General features: G+C 38.8%; 1 protein-coding gene across 40 annotated transcripts in view; it reads left to right on the top strand.

Annotated features, from left to right (window-relative positions):
- Positions 1–12,627, top strand: part of DTNA (dystrobrevin alpha) — a 371,751-nt gene that overhangs the window by 274,425 nt on the left and 84,699 nt on the right. For all 40 annotated transcript variants that reach the window (XM_049112772.1, XM_049112768.1, XM_049112758.1 and 37 more), the window contains 4 exons: positions 1,744–1,898; positions 4,284–4,389; positions 5,657–5,823; positions 8,435–8,559. In XM_049112772.1, the coding sequence (XP_048968729.1) occupies positions 1,744–1,898; positions 4,284–4,389; positions 5,657–5,823; positions 8,435–8,559 (553 nt within the window). The remainder of the gene's footprint in view (positions 1–1,743; positions 1,899–4,283; positions 4,390–5,656; positions 5,824–8,434; positions 8,560–12,627) is intronic.

The following is a 12,627-nucleotide window of genomic DNA, read 5'->3' as shown; positions in this document are numbered from 1 at the left end:
ATATTCCATATGTGTATATGTATATTGTTACATACATATGTGCATATATATATATATATATGTTGTTATATAACAATATGTATATAAAACAGAGGGCCCAGAACTATTTTGATAGCTTCCTCAGAGTTCTCTCATTTCTTTTTAAAAGCCAAAGTAGCCATTAATAGCCACTTCCCTTTGATTCCAGTGACCTAGCCCTAGTTTGGCTATTGCTTAGCAAAATTTCATCAACACAAACACGTTTAATATGAACTTCAAATTTGTGAAAGGTCAGTGTTGGTACTCCTGCTGCTTTTGCTCTAGTTAGAACTGTTGTCTAAATCCTTTCCATGGGAGATTTGAAAGACCTAGGCTACTTTTCAAAATGTGTCCTGGCCTGGAAAAGTCAAGCCTAGAAGATCACCAGGGTGACCCAATTACAGTTAACCAACCCGCCCAAAAACACACAAGATGACAGCTCTGGTAAGAAAGTCCATTTACTTTTCCTGGGTTTCCTTTTTCCCCATTTTTATTGGAATTCTTGAGTTTCTATATATGGGATCACATAAGAGTTTTTTTGCTATTGGCAACTTTTTTCCCTTTTTTTGATCAGTTATAATGAACATAAGAGATAAAATTCACTAAGTTAACAATTGTGACAGCAGCTGAAAACATTAATTTTGCAGCTTAGGTAAAATTTCTTTAGCCTCATAATTGATAAACTATTTGAAACATACTAAAAATCCCTTATAATTAGAGTATTTGAAGGAAATGAGAATCCATCCACAACCTGAAAACATAATCCAGCAAATGCCTGTAATATGCTTAACAGCTGACTGCAGTGTAAAAATCATGTTCCCAGATTGCATTTTGACCTTGAGACATTAAGCCCAAAATGAACAGAGACAGAACATTGAATTTACAACAGTTTATCCCAACAGCTGTGCCAGTCTGGTTACAATCTAGCACGGTGACAAACTGTATGATAGCAGAGGCTTTCATTCCCATAGTGACATCCACAGAGGAATTATAAAGTACCTTGAGAAATTATGCCATTAATATTCACTAAGTGCTCATAGTGGCAGAAACTGAAGAACAGAAGTTCAATGAAGACACAGGCTCTGTCCAGGACTCTGCCTTTACCTCATTGATCTTCCCCAAGGCCAGGCTTCCCCTCGACTGCCTGAGTCAAAAGACCCTTCCCTGTAAATCAAGTGCCTTCCACCCAGAACACAATGATTTATTGAAAGTTTTCTGCTTCTGTGGGAAGTTAATCAGGTGTTTTCATTACATCCTTATCCCCATTGTGTCTTTCATTTTTCAATATCTTAAACCAAAACGCAAAGGTCCTCATGATAACATAGATGGGTAAATAGCTAGCTAGACACATACACACCCCAGTGTTACAGTAAACGTTCATTGTGTGTTTCAATGAAGTCAGCATATTCCTCACATATACAAGAATTCCTTCCATTGAGTGATGTGTGAGTTGATAATTGACCTCAAAATAAAAACATGATGCTCTCTGTCTTATCAAAATATGCTAATTTTACCTAAATTAATGCTGTGTTCCAGAATCAGCTACAAAAAAACACCAAAGACAACACTATGCCAGGAATATTTCAGTATAACAATTAACTTCTATGTTATTCTTTCATAAAAAATTATTTATTCTGCTACAGTTTTTGTTATTTGTAGCAGACATGTCTTACTGAAACAGGAATATATTTATGCAATGAGTAAATGTCCTTTTCCTTCCATCAGATATTTTCTCCATGATTTCTGACTCCAGCGGGGTGATGGTTTATGGACGATATGATCAGTTCCTGCGGGAAGTTCTCAAACTACCCACAGCAGTTTTTGAAGGCCCTTCATTTGGTTACACAGAACAGTCAGCTAGATCCTGTTTCTCTCAACAGGTACGAAACAAAGGAAATGTCTCTCACACAGTGGTGGCCCTTCGGTGTGTTACTCCAAGTCACTACTTAGACAAACTCCTCTTCATGATAACCTGTAGTATCTCCCACCCTCTGACAAATGACCTCTGAGCCAGAAACTCAACTCAACATAGCTGGAAAATAATAATCAACGGTACTTCCTGACCGTGAGCCAGGCACCATCCTGAGCCCTTGACTTGCATTGTCTAATTTAATCATTCCACCAATCCTTCAGCCTCAATATCATTACTATTATTATTGCTGCTCTATCAAAAGAACTGAATAGTCACTCAGCCTCACTGAAACACAAGTCTGAGCCTGCGGCAAACTTCACCAATGTTTAGCAAAGGAAACAAGGGAATCAATCATATAGCGTATGCCACACTCAGTCAGGAAGGCCCAACATATGACAAACACAGCTGCCTAAATCCCCCATGACATGATACATCAGGGATCCAGAGTGACACGTTTTCACTGGGGGGTAGATAGTACAAGTTAGCCCAGAGAAGTGGAATTCTTGGGGGCTTTCCATGTTTGTATCTGTCCAGTCATGTAGAAAGTCCACAAGTCTAGCACCGTTCTCCAGCACAGTGCAATGGTGTGGGTGTGTGTGGTTTGTTTACAAACCCATAAATAGAAGAGTTACTTAAAATTTTTTAAAAATCCAAACTAACCAAGAATATTCTCTAAAAGGATCCCTTAAATAAGAAATCAGTGCAGAGCAGCCACTGATAAACTGCATTTAACTGCCCACCTAGTAAACTGCATCAGTCTGTTTCCTAGTGACCTAGGAGGTCAGAGTGCTTCAGACATCCCTATGGGTCATGGATTTATGTAGAATCGTAACATATCCCATACAACTAATAAGAGATGGGACAGTTTGGTACACTAAGTGCTGATTCTGCTCCCGTGTAGTCTCATCCAGAAAGCCTTTCTGACCCTCCCACACCCCCCAGCCCCAGCCTGGCTTAAGTCCCTTATCTCTGCCCAGCTGAAGCAAGCTCCTCTTTATATTTCTCCTTCGAGTCTGTAACATCACAGTGGTTCCATTCACCTAAGCTTCCTTCCATACAACTTCCTCACCCCACAGTTCTCAACAGTCTTTAAGTCCTGCTGATTGCCCTTTTAAATATTTCTCCCATCTCTGTCCTCATCCTCATCTGTTGCCCAGCCTATAGTTTTAACCTCCATGCTAGTCTCTCTCCCTCTCGATTTGTTTATTTATACATTTGTACACTTGCAGATAGTTTCCTTCGTTGTACAGAGGCTTTTTATTTTGGTGTAGTCCCAATAGTTCATTTTTGCTTTTGTTTCTCTTGATGACTCTCTTTATTTTCATAGGACCTACATGTTCAATAAGAATTATTTATGGTATTACCACTGCTCAAAATTCCTTTTGAAATATCTTATAGACTGTCCTATTACATAATTTTTTATATATCCTCAATGACGAGAAAAATATATATGTTAAAATCATAATAATAGTTTTGGAAACTGCCAGAAGTGATTTTTAGCCAGTATGATGAATGGTCAAAATGGATAAGATCATTTGAAGTATAAAAAGAGGCAACACAAATAAAAATAATAAGACCAGTTTATTTTTGTGCTTCATAAACTGGCTATCACAGCAGTTTGAATGATGAAATTTTAAACTTGTTTGCATTGCTTCATTGGAAAAAGAACAAGCCATTCCAAGATTATTTTAAAAGACAGTATTATTTTAGATGCTACAAATTGTGGTAGTTGCTTAAAGAATGCTGTCTCATTCTTTATACTTTACATAAAATACCTTTTTTTTAAGATTTTATTTATTTATTCATGAGAGACACAGAGAGAGAGAGGGAGAGACACAGGCAGAAGGAGAAGCAGGCTCCATGCAGAGAGCCCGATGTGGGACTTGATCCTGGGACTCTAGGATCAGGCCCTGGGCCAAAGGCAGGCGCTAAACTACTGAGCCACCCAAGGATCCCCCAACCCAAGGTTTAAAATCATATCTGGGGCATCCCCAGTGGCGCAGCGGTTTAGCGCCGCCTGCAGCCCGGGGTGTGATCCTGGAGACCTAGGATCGAGTCCCACATCAGGCTCCCTGCATGGAGCCTGCTTCTCCCTCTGCCTGTGTCTCTGCCTCTCTCTCTCGCTCTCTCTGAATGAATAAATAAATAAATCTTTAAAAAAAATAAATAAAAAGGCTTTATTAAAAAAAATAAAATAAAATAATATCTGGTTTTCTAGCTATCAGAATATATTGTTTCTCTGTATATTAGATGTTAATTGAATGTCTTGCATCTTTCATCAAAAATGGCATTTACATGGCACGTCATTTCAGATTATTCTCTCTTCTAAATTTTTGTGGGTTTTTTGATGCAGAAAAAGGTCACCTTAAATGGTTTCCTGGACACGCTCATGTCTGACCCTCCCCCCCAGTGTCTGGTCTGGCTGCCCCTTCTGCATAGACTGGCAAATGTGGAAAATGGTGAGTAGTCACTCCTGAGCTATGGCAGTTTTTTAAATTATCAAATTATCAAATTAGTCTATCAAGCCTAGTTATTCAGCCAACGTCATTTAGTAGTTAGGAGTTTTGAAAGCACCTTTCTCCCTCATCAGTAAGGCCTTAGAGGTCCATTGCAAAATTAGGACTGTCAATTCCATACACTTAATAAATCTCCCCACATGTCTCTCAGTTACGAGTCACGTGTGGCTATAGACTTGGCATGGCAGAAGAAGAATCTCAATATTGAAGATGACATTTTCTAGATTAGTTTTAGGGCTGAACTTCCAATATTGGTATACATGGCATGGACTGTTCCTAGGCACTTGGCCAAGAATAGGCAGAGGAGATGGGGGGAAAATTAGTTTATGGTACCTTGCAAATGTTTAGTCTTATGCTCCAAATGGAAGCTTTCACTGATTGTGGTTATAAAGAATAATTTGACCAAAGGCAAGAATTGTTGTTGCTTAATATCTTTAGCTCATAGCATGTAGACAGTTACTTGGATTTGATTATATGTTAGCTTCAAATCTCAAGTATTTTACCCTGCCTGCTTTATAATTCAAATTCAAACTCTCTGTCAGGGAGAGTTAAATGTCTCTCAAACTATCTGAATTAGAAATGTATTCACATAATTTACACATCTCTTTGGGCCCTGTCCATCTGCCTCTAGGGAAAGAAAAAAAAATTGTTGAATGGAAGTAATGTCACTCATTAAAGAAGCCCACGAGCCACTCCATTTTTTTTAAACAAAATAATTCAATTCTCTCATCCAGTTTTTTTACTCTCTCTCCTTTCCCTTTCTATTTTCTCCCTCTCACTTTCCATTGCTCTAACACTGGCTCTCCACCCCTGGACAGTCAGTTGTGTTCATCCGTTGTGCTTCTGAGTCTTCTGGCAAGCTATGCTTGTCTCCTGGAAACAGAGAGCAGCTTGGGGGAAAGGCAAGTCAGTTTGGGTGATTTATATTCTTGTAGTGTAAGAGATGGAAGTGGAAAGAGAAATTTGTAGTTAAAAGAAGACCTATCCTCCATCCCTTTTCATTTCCTCCATCTCCACACACATGCTTTAAAGGGGTAGTGAGAGTCCAGGAATAAACATGATGCTTCTCTCGGCCAAAATTGACTATCATCTGAAATCATGGCACCATGGCACCCAGCAGAAAAGCTCCTGATAGACTGTAGGTTTCCTTATTCTGGCTCATGCTTGTATTTTTCTCTTTTTTTTTTTTCTCCATTTCATTCCCCCTTAGTCTTCCATCCGGTTGAATGTTCTTACTGCCACAGTGAGAGTATGATGGGATTCCGCTACCGATGCCAACAGTGTCACAATTACCAGCTCTGTCAAGACTGCTTCTGGAGGGGACATGCCGGTGGTTCCCATAGCAACCAGCACCAAATGAAAGAGTACACATCATGGGTAAGGCCAGGTCCAGGCAACCCTTTACACTTGGATGTGTGAGTGCCACTCAGAACGTAACAGAACAGCAAGGATGGTGGGAGAATCCAGGGGCAAACCTAACTCTCCCCTCACCACCCTCCACCCTGACTTTACTGGGATGTCTTCGTTGCTGTATCTGAACCCAATGCAGCTTCCTAAGACTTCAAGTATGGGAAGACTTCCACTCCGTTACTGCTTGGAATTCAGACCTGGTTTAGCCAACAACCAAACAAGCACCTTTGGGACATAATCTCATTTTCAAAGTCAGTTAAGATTCTCTCCAAGTTTTGTTTTGTTTCGTTTGTGGGAATTGCTTAAAATGTATTGTTAGTTTTCTCAGATTCTGGAGTTCTGTTAAGTGCGTGACTAGAGCAGAAAAGGAATGATGTGTGAGCCTGTGGGCTTCGTTGTGTTGTTCCATTTTAGTTTTGTGGAGGTGGGGAGGTTGTGGCTCTATTAACAAATCATCTTTTGTAAACTATGAAGAACCAGCTTGTCAGAGGTGACCTGTGAGTGTCTGTCCATGTGATAGATGTGTGGGAGGAATTTGACTCCCTGAGCTTGGGGTTCAAGCAGTTTAGTTGGCTAATGTGTCTCAGTTACACGCGAAGATCAAATCCTCAAAGATCAGCTCAAAGATGTTGTTCTTGTGCTTCTGTGAAAGCATTGCTGTAAAAAAAAAAAAGAAAGAAAGAAAAAGAAAGCATTGCTGTATGTATGGATTGGGTTTTGTGGGATGTACCATCAGGCCTGCCAACCACTCTTGGAGTAGTTCTTACACAAGAAAAGGCAAACTTTTTATTATGGTTTTTTTTTTCTATATTTTATGTGTTTCAATTAACCTATAGACTTTACTTACAGAGTAACTGCCCTTTAAAAAAAAAAAAAAGACCTTCAGAAAATGCATTTTAATTCAGAATGTTCTTTCTAGGAATTATTGGGAATCAGCATTCAGTGTAAATATATTGATTTTTTCAGCATCTGTCAGTTCTTCTCTAAGGCATCGTATATTGAGGGCTTTATACCAGTTCAGATGCCACCTCTCACTGTTGGTTATGTCACCTGTTGAGCATGGATATACTAACACAGATCAAGAAATACAATTTAGTACAGAAGATAGAAGAAAACACTTTTATTTTCTTATGGTCAATATACTAGCAATTTTCAAACTTGTTCTAGTTCAAATTCTGGAGGGTTAGTGTTTGAAGACTAAGTGTGTTTTAATTATCATTTTATGTAAATGCTAAAATCAGTTTAAGAGCCTCTTTCTTAAAGGTTATGTACTCAAAGTTATGTGGTAGGGCAATGTCTTTACAAAGTAGGATAAGACCTCTCAAGAGGGTAAAGAGGTTCCAATGTTTGTGGGGGTGAAAAACAGCTGTTGTGGTTGTGGTTTTTTTGTTTGTTTGTTTGTTTGTTTGTTTGTTTTTGTGGTTGTGTTTTCGGAGTTCTATGAATTATACCTCCTAGCAAAAGCCAAAGAGGGATTTCTTGAACAATGCTCCCAACCCTTAGCTTTTAAAAAGTACAAAAGTCACCTCATTGTATTGCAATTATGGGCTCTCTGCATAAAAGGAAGTAACAAAATTATAAGTGGCTTCTCATAAAAAGGAAAAGTTGACATAAAGACTTATTATATGTGGTAGATTATTTTTGATAGATTTGGCTATGGAATGTTAAGACATACATCCCACTAGTCTAAATGAAAAAGAGATAACATGATGCTCTGGAAAGAACATGAATTTTAAACCCCAAAGACTTAGATTGAAGTTCCACTTTTACTTTTAACTGGGTGTTTCCAGCCACACCTGAAATGTCTTGCACCTGGGTATCTGTGAAAGCTTCTGCTCACCTTCTTACTTCCACTCCTATCTCCTCCCAAATCATTTTCTGTTTTTTTTTTAATTTTTATTTATTTATGATAGTCACAGAGAGAGAGAGAGAGAGAGAGGCAGAGACACAGGCAGAGGGAGAAGCAGGCTCCATGCACCGGGAGCCCGACGTGGGATTCGATCCCGGGTCTCCAGGATCGCGCCCTGGGCCAAAGGCAGGCGCTAAACCGCTGCGCCACCCAGGGATCCCTCATTTTCTGTTTTTAAGCAGGAGTAATCCTTCTAGAAGCACACTGATCCTGTCACCTCTATGATTTAATCTCTTCATTGTCTCCTTCTGCATTGGAGATAAAGACCACAGTCCTTGATGTGGCATAGGACTTCAAAGGGCTGCCTTCTGCTTTCCTCTCCAGAATGGGGTTTCTTCTTCTTCTTCCATCTGGAATTACCTTCCCAGTCCCCTGACTTTTTATCAGAAGGACTCCTGCTGGTCCCTTAAGTCCCAGCTCAGATGTCCCATATACAATGACTACTTCCATTTATCATGGCATTTGCAGGCACTAAGCAGCAGGAGGCAGGTACTCTGGTGGCTTGTCCCAGCACTTTAGTCCCAGCATTGAACAAACTCTCTGATTTATAGTAGATATTCAAAGACAATTTCATGAATGAATGAATGATTATGAAAGCAAATCATCTCATAAAATGTCACATACATCAATGTTAGTTATTATCACTTCTACCTTTCTTCTTCTCTCCAGAAATCCCCTGCTAAGAAGCTAACTAATGCATTAAGCAAGTCTCTGAGCTGTGCTTCCAGCCGTGAACCCTTGCACCCCATGTTCCCTGACCAGCCTGAGAAGCCACTCAACTTGGCCCACATTGTGTGAGTATCTGCCTTCTAGATGAAAAGACATGTTTCTTCATTGACCGATGTTCACATCCATACAAAGGCAATTTTGTATCAGTTGTCAGGGACCAAGTTTTGAATTTTAATTGTAAAAAAAAAGTAAAAATAATGTGATTATTATTTTTTTATTGTATGAATAAGCAGTACTTCTGAATTGATGTACAAGTAAAGTATGTAACACTAATGTTATTTGCCTACAGGTGGAAAATATTCAGGAAGCATCATTATAAAATACAGAAGTTGGTAGAGTTTTTGCAATTGGACATTAATGATCAATGAAATTAACCATAATAAGAAAATACTAAAGCACACTGTACCTTAATACCATAGGTGCTTTGAGTCTCAATTATAAAAGCTCTTTGTTTCATTTATCTGCAGAGCCAGTCATCTTAAAGATAGCAACAAATCTGAAAATTGTTGTCTTATCCCAAATGACACAACTTTAGAAGAATCATGGCCCACACATGAGAAGGTGGAAGAGGAGGAGGGGTTGGTGGTAAAATTCCTCAGAGCATCCATAAACAGACTTTAAAAATTCTTTCTCCAAAGCATATGTGACTTTGGTGGCCAGAGGCAGATGAGCCAGTAAACAGTGCTACCCACCCATTCCTTCCACCTCCCAGAAGCCTTATGCCCTAGAACCTCTCTCTGGCCCAGGTGGCCAGATAGCAGGGAGGCTTAGGCAGAAGAAAGTATTTCCTCCTCAGTGTTATCTTGGGCTCAAAAGAAGAAACAAGCTTGTCATCTGCTTCTGTGCCCAATTAGGAATTATGTAGTCACAGGTACCTTCGAAAGACTCTAGAAAAGGTGGTTCCTCCTCAATACAAACTGCTTTCTGTTTTGCACAGTTCAGCAGGGCCTATGTTTGCATGTTGACATCGAGAGGTGGGCTGGTTAGTCCTATCCATGTTAGAAGTCCACCAGTATAAAGTTTAAACTTTGGTTCCTGCTTTAGGCAGTTTGGAACATGACCTCTTAGGGGTGCCATGATGGTTCTGAGACCTATATGAAAGCAAGAACTCTTTCCTTTGATGGACCTAAGCAAATACCATCAAATGATTTGTGCTGTGTCATGTCTCTGGCTTTGTATTACTACTATGGAGTTCTGTTTGGTTTGCTCCCAAGTGTGCATTGAGGGTTTACTGCCTTCAGCAATACACACACAGCCTGGAGGCTTTTGTCGCTGGCATGGGCTAAGCATCCAAACTAATGTAAGCCAATTCTGTAGAATGTGGTTAACTTATTTTTGGAAATTCTGATCCTAAAAATAAGCCTTAAAAGAAACTAGGGATAAATAAATCTGGGGAATATACCAAAGGGCCAGTCACTTGCGAAAAATGACCTCACACAAGCTGTTCTTACTAAGGTCTCAATTCTTTGTCCCAGAGCCAGAGACAGTCACTAAGTTGCTACTAAATGAATAAAACTAAGTGAGAGCAAGTCGATGCTCTCTGAACTCTGCTGTGGAATCACTTCCTGCCAGCCCGGCTAGAAGTCTCACCCCAGAAAACAATGTTCAATCAGAGCTGATGGGTGTAAGGAAACAAGAGAGAGTAGATGTGAACATTCTGACCCTAAGAGCTTTGCAGAACACAAAATTAGGTTTCCTTTTGGAGACAAAATTAGGAAGTGAGATCGAGTGAAAAATGAAAGTCAATTTCATGGTCTGTCACACTATTACCTAGCCCAGATCCTGTACCCAGTCATACTCTGGCCTGATATGTGTGTGTGTGTGTGCATGCGCGTGTGCATGTGTATTTAATTGGCTAATGAGGAAACAAATTTTTAACTTTATAGTGGCAATCTGATCTGTTGTATTATTCACTGAACTAACTGAGGGCACTCTCTACACAATTTAAGTTCCATGAAGAGTTTCAGGATTCCTTTAAAATTCTACACTAATGTGCCTTCTTCTGAGAAAAGTTCCATTTATTTAACCAGATTCTCCAAATAGTCCTCAAATCAAAATAGTGGTCTGTACTCACTGATAGTATATTTTTTCCAGGCGAATGTCTTAATTTTAAAATGCAAATTGTGAAAAATGTTTAATTGTCAAAATAACATATAAGAAACTCTGTACTCTGAATGTCCAATCTCTATTAGACCAGAAGTTTTTTTCTATTTTTAGCTTTAGACATTTTCCTCTCATTTATTTTTCAGATGTTTTTGCCCTGAACAGATATCCATGCCTTTTTCTTTTGTTTTTTGGATGGAGATAGCTCAGGCTTCTAATTTTAAAATATGCCATTCATTTAGCTATTCTACATTATCATAGGTATGTAGGACCACTTAAGTGGTGATATTTTGGTATTTTGGCATTTGTTCTTCCCTGTTGTATTTCTTGCTAATTTTACCATGATTAACAGTCTGTATTCTATTCAATTTCTCGCTGCCAAAAGTGATACGTGGTAAGTAGTTCAATAGTTCCCTGTGTGCCTATAAAGACGTATAATCATAAGTGGTTATGAGACACAAAACAAGTGAGTAGCATGAAGCTAGTTTAAAACTAATTCTGCCTTAAGCCTAATACTCTCCATACACAAGACAAATGCCAATTTCATAAAAATGTCCTCTGTGAAGGTCTTGTCCACTAGGAAAATTTTGTACTAGATCCCTGTGACTTTATCTTGTGGAGCTATTTCTTTTCAGAAGAATAAATATGTTTAAAATTCCCAGTGTGACCTAATTATTAGATAAAGTAACTTCCCATCTGATTATGGAGGAAATAGGAACATCAGTCAGTCCTTTTGAAAGCTGCCACGTGGTACCAAGGCTATTCATCCCGTGTTCCCAAGTTCAACATTTCCATGATGAACCTTAAACATGAAGCCATTTACTAAGAAACTGCAATTTCATCTTTGCAGGGACAAGATCCTATAGGGTAAATTTAGCAGGATAGTTAAAAAGCATTCCAGGTCCACTTTTGTTTTCTCATTTCCTAGAGCTAGAGCACGCGGGGGGAAAAGAAAAGAAAACTAGAAATGTTGGCCAAGTTGATTGTTTCAACTTGTTTCAAAGTTAAAATGAAGATAGTTCATTCTTCTTACTGTTTGAAAATCTGATTTGCCTAACTTCAAATTCACAGAGGACATTTGTATAAAATTAGCCTCCTGCTTATAAAGTGAAAGTGTTGTGCTCAAGGCAGAATTAGTTTTAAACTAGTCTCATGTGTCAAAGACACATCCTAGGCAAGTAATGCAAAACACTCAGGTAGTTTTTAGAATGTCAACTAATATGTTTAGAGTAGATGAAATATTGAAGCTGCTGTTTTGACCTCATATGATGTCTATAAAAAAATCTTAGAACACTGTTTAGCACCAACTACTGGGAGCACAAGTTTTCAGTGAATTTTTGCATATAGTGCTGACGTTTTAAAACCTTTAGAGCATTGTGTCCAGTCCCATAAACATGGTGGGGTAAAGCCTACCTTTTCCTCAGAACCTCTGCATTGTGGAATCCAAAACCAACTTTGGTTGCCTAAGGTAGATATTAAACCATTAAAACTTTGTCTCTTGATCAAGCTAACACAACTAGATTCTGTAGGCTACTGTGATTAATATCTGGTGTTCAAAAATTCTGCACTGTCAAACTCAAATATAGAATGATAGTGAGACCAAAATTTCCTCTGACTCAGAATGATGCCCTGCCTCATTATCCATATTCTGAACTCTCAATCCCATCTCATGGAACATATTCCAGTGAACCTAAAAAAAGACTAAAAACCACTTGATGATGAGATATGCGTCTTAGCTCGATCATTTTGCCTGAACTAAGACATTAGCAATTGGGACAAAATGACAGGCTAAAATGAAAAATACGAGTGGGAGTAACAGACCCCATGCAGACAGAGTTTGAGGCCATTCACAATTCTGAGAAATATTGAACCCTATTTTCTTTCTGTCATCCTATGAAAAGAAGTTTATGAGATGCTGTGTACTCTATGTGCCCTATTATATGGAACATCCAGATAAAAGAAACCCAATAAATTCTGCAGTGCTTGATTGAATCTTCACATAGAACAAAGAGCAAATCAGGCATGATATG

Source organism: Canis lupus, chromosome 7, assembly GCF_003254725.2.
Source record: "Canis lupus dingo isolate Sandy chromosome 7, ASM325472v2, whole genome shotgun sequence".
Lineage (NCBI taxonomy): Eukaryota > Metazoa > Chordata > Mammalia > Carnivora > Canidae > Canis > Canis lupus.
The sequence above is the reverse complement of the archived record's forward strand: the minus strand, read 5'-3'. Positions and strand labels throughout refer to the sequence as shown.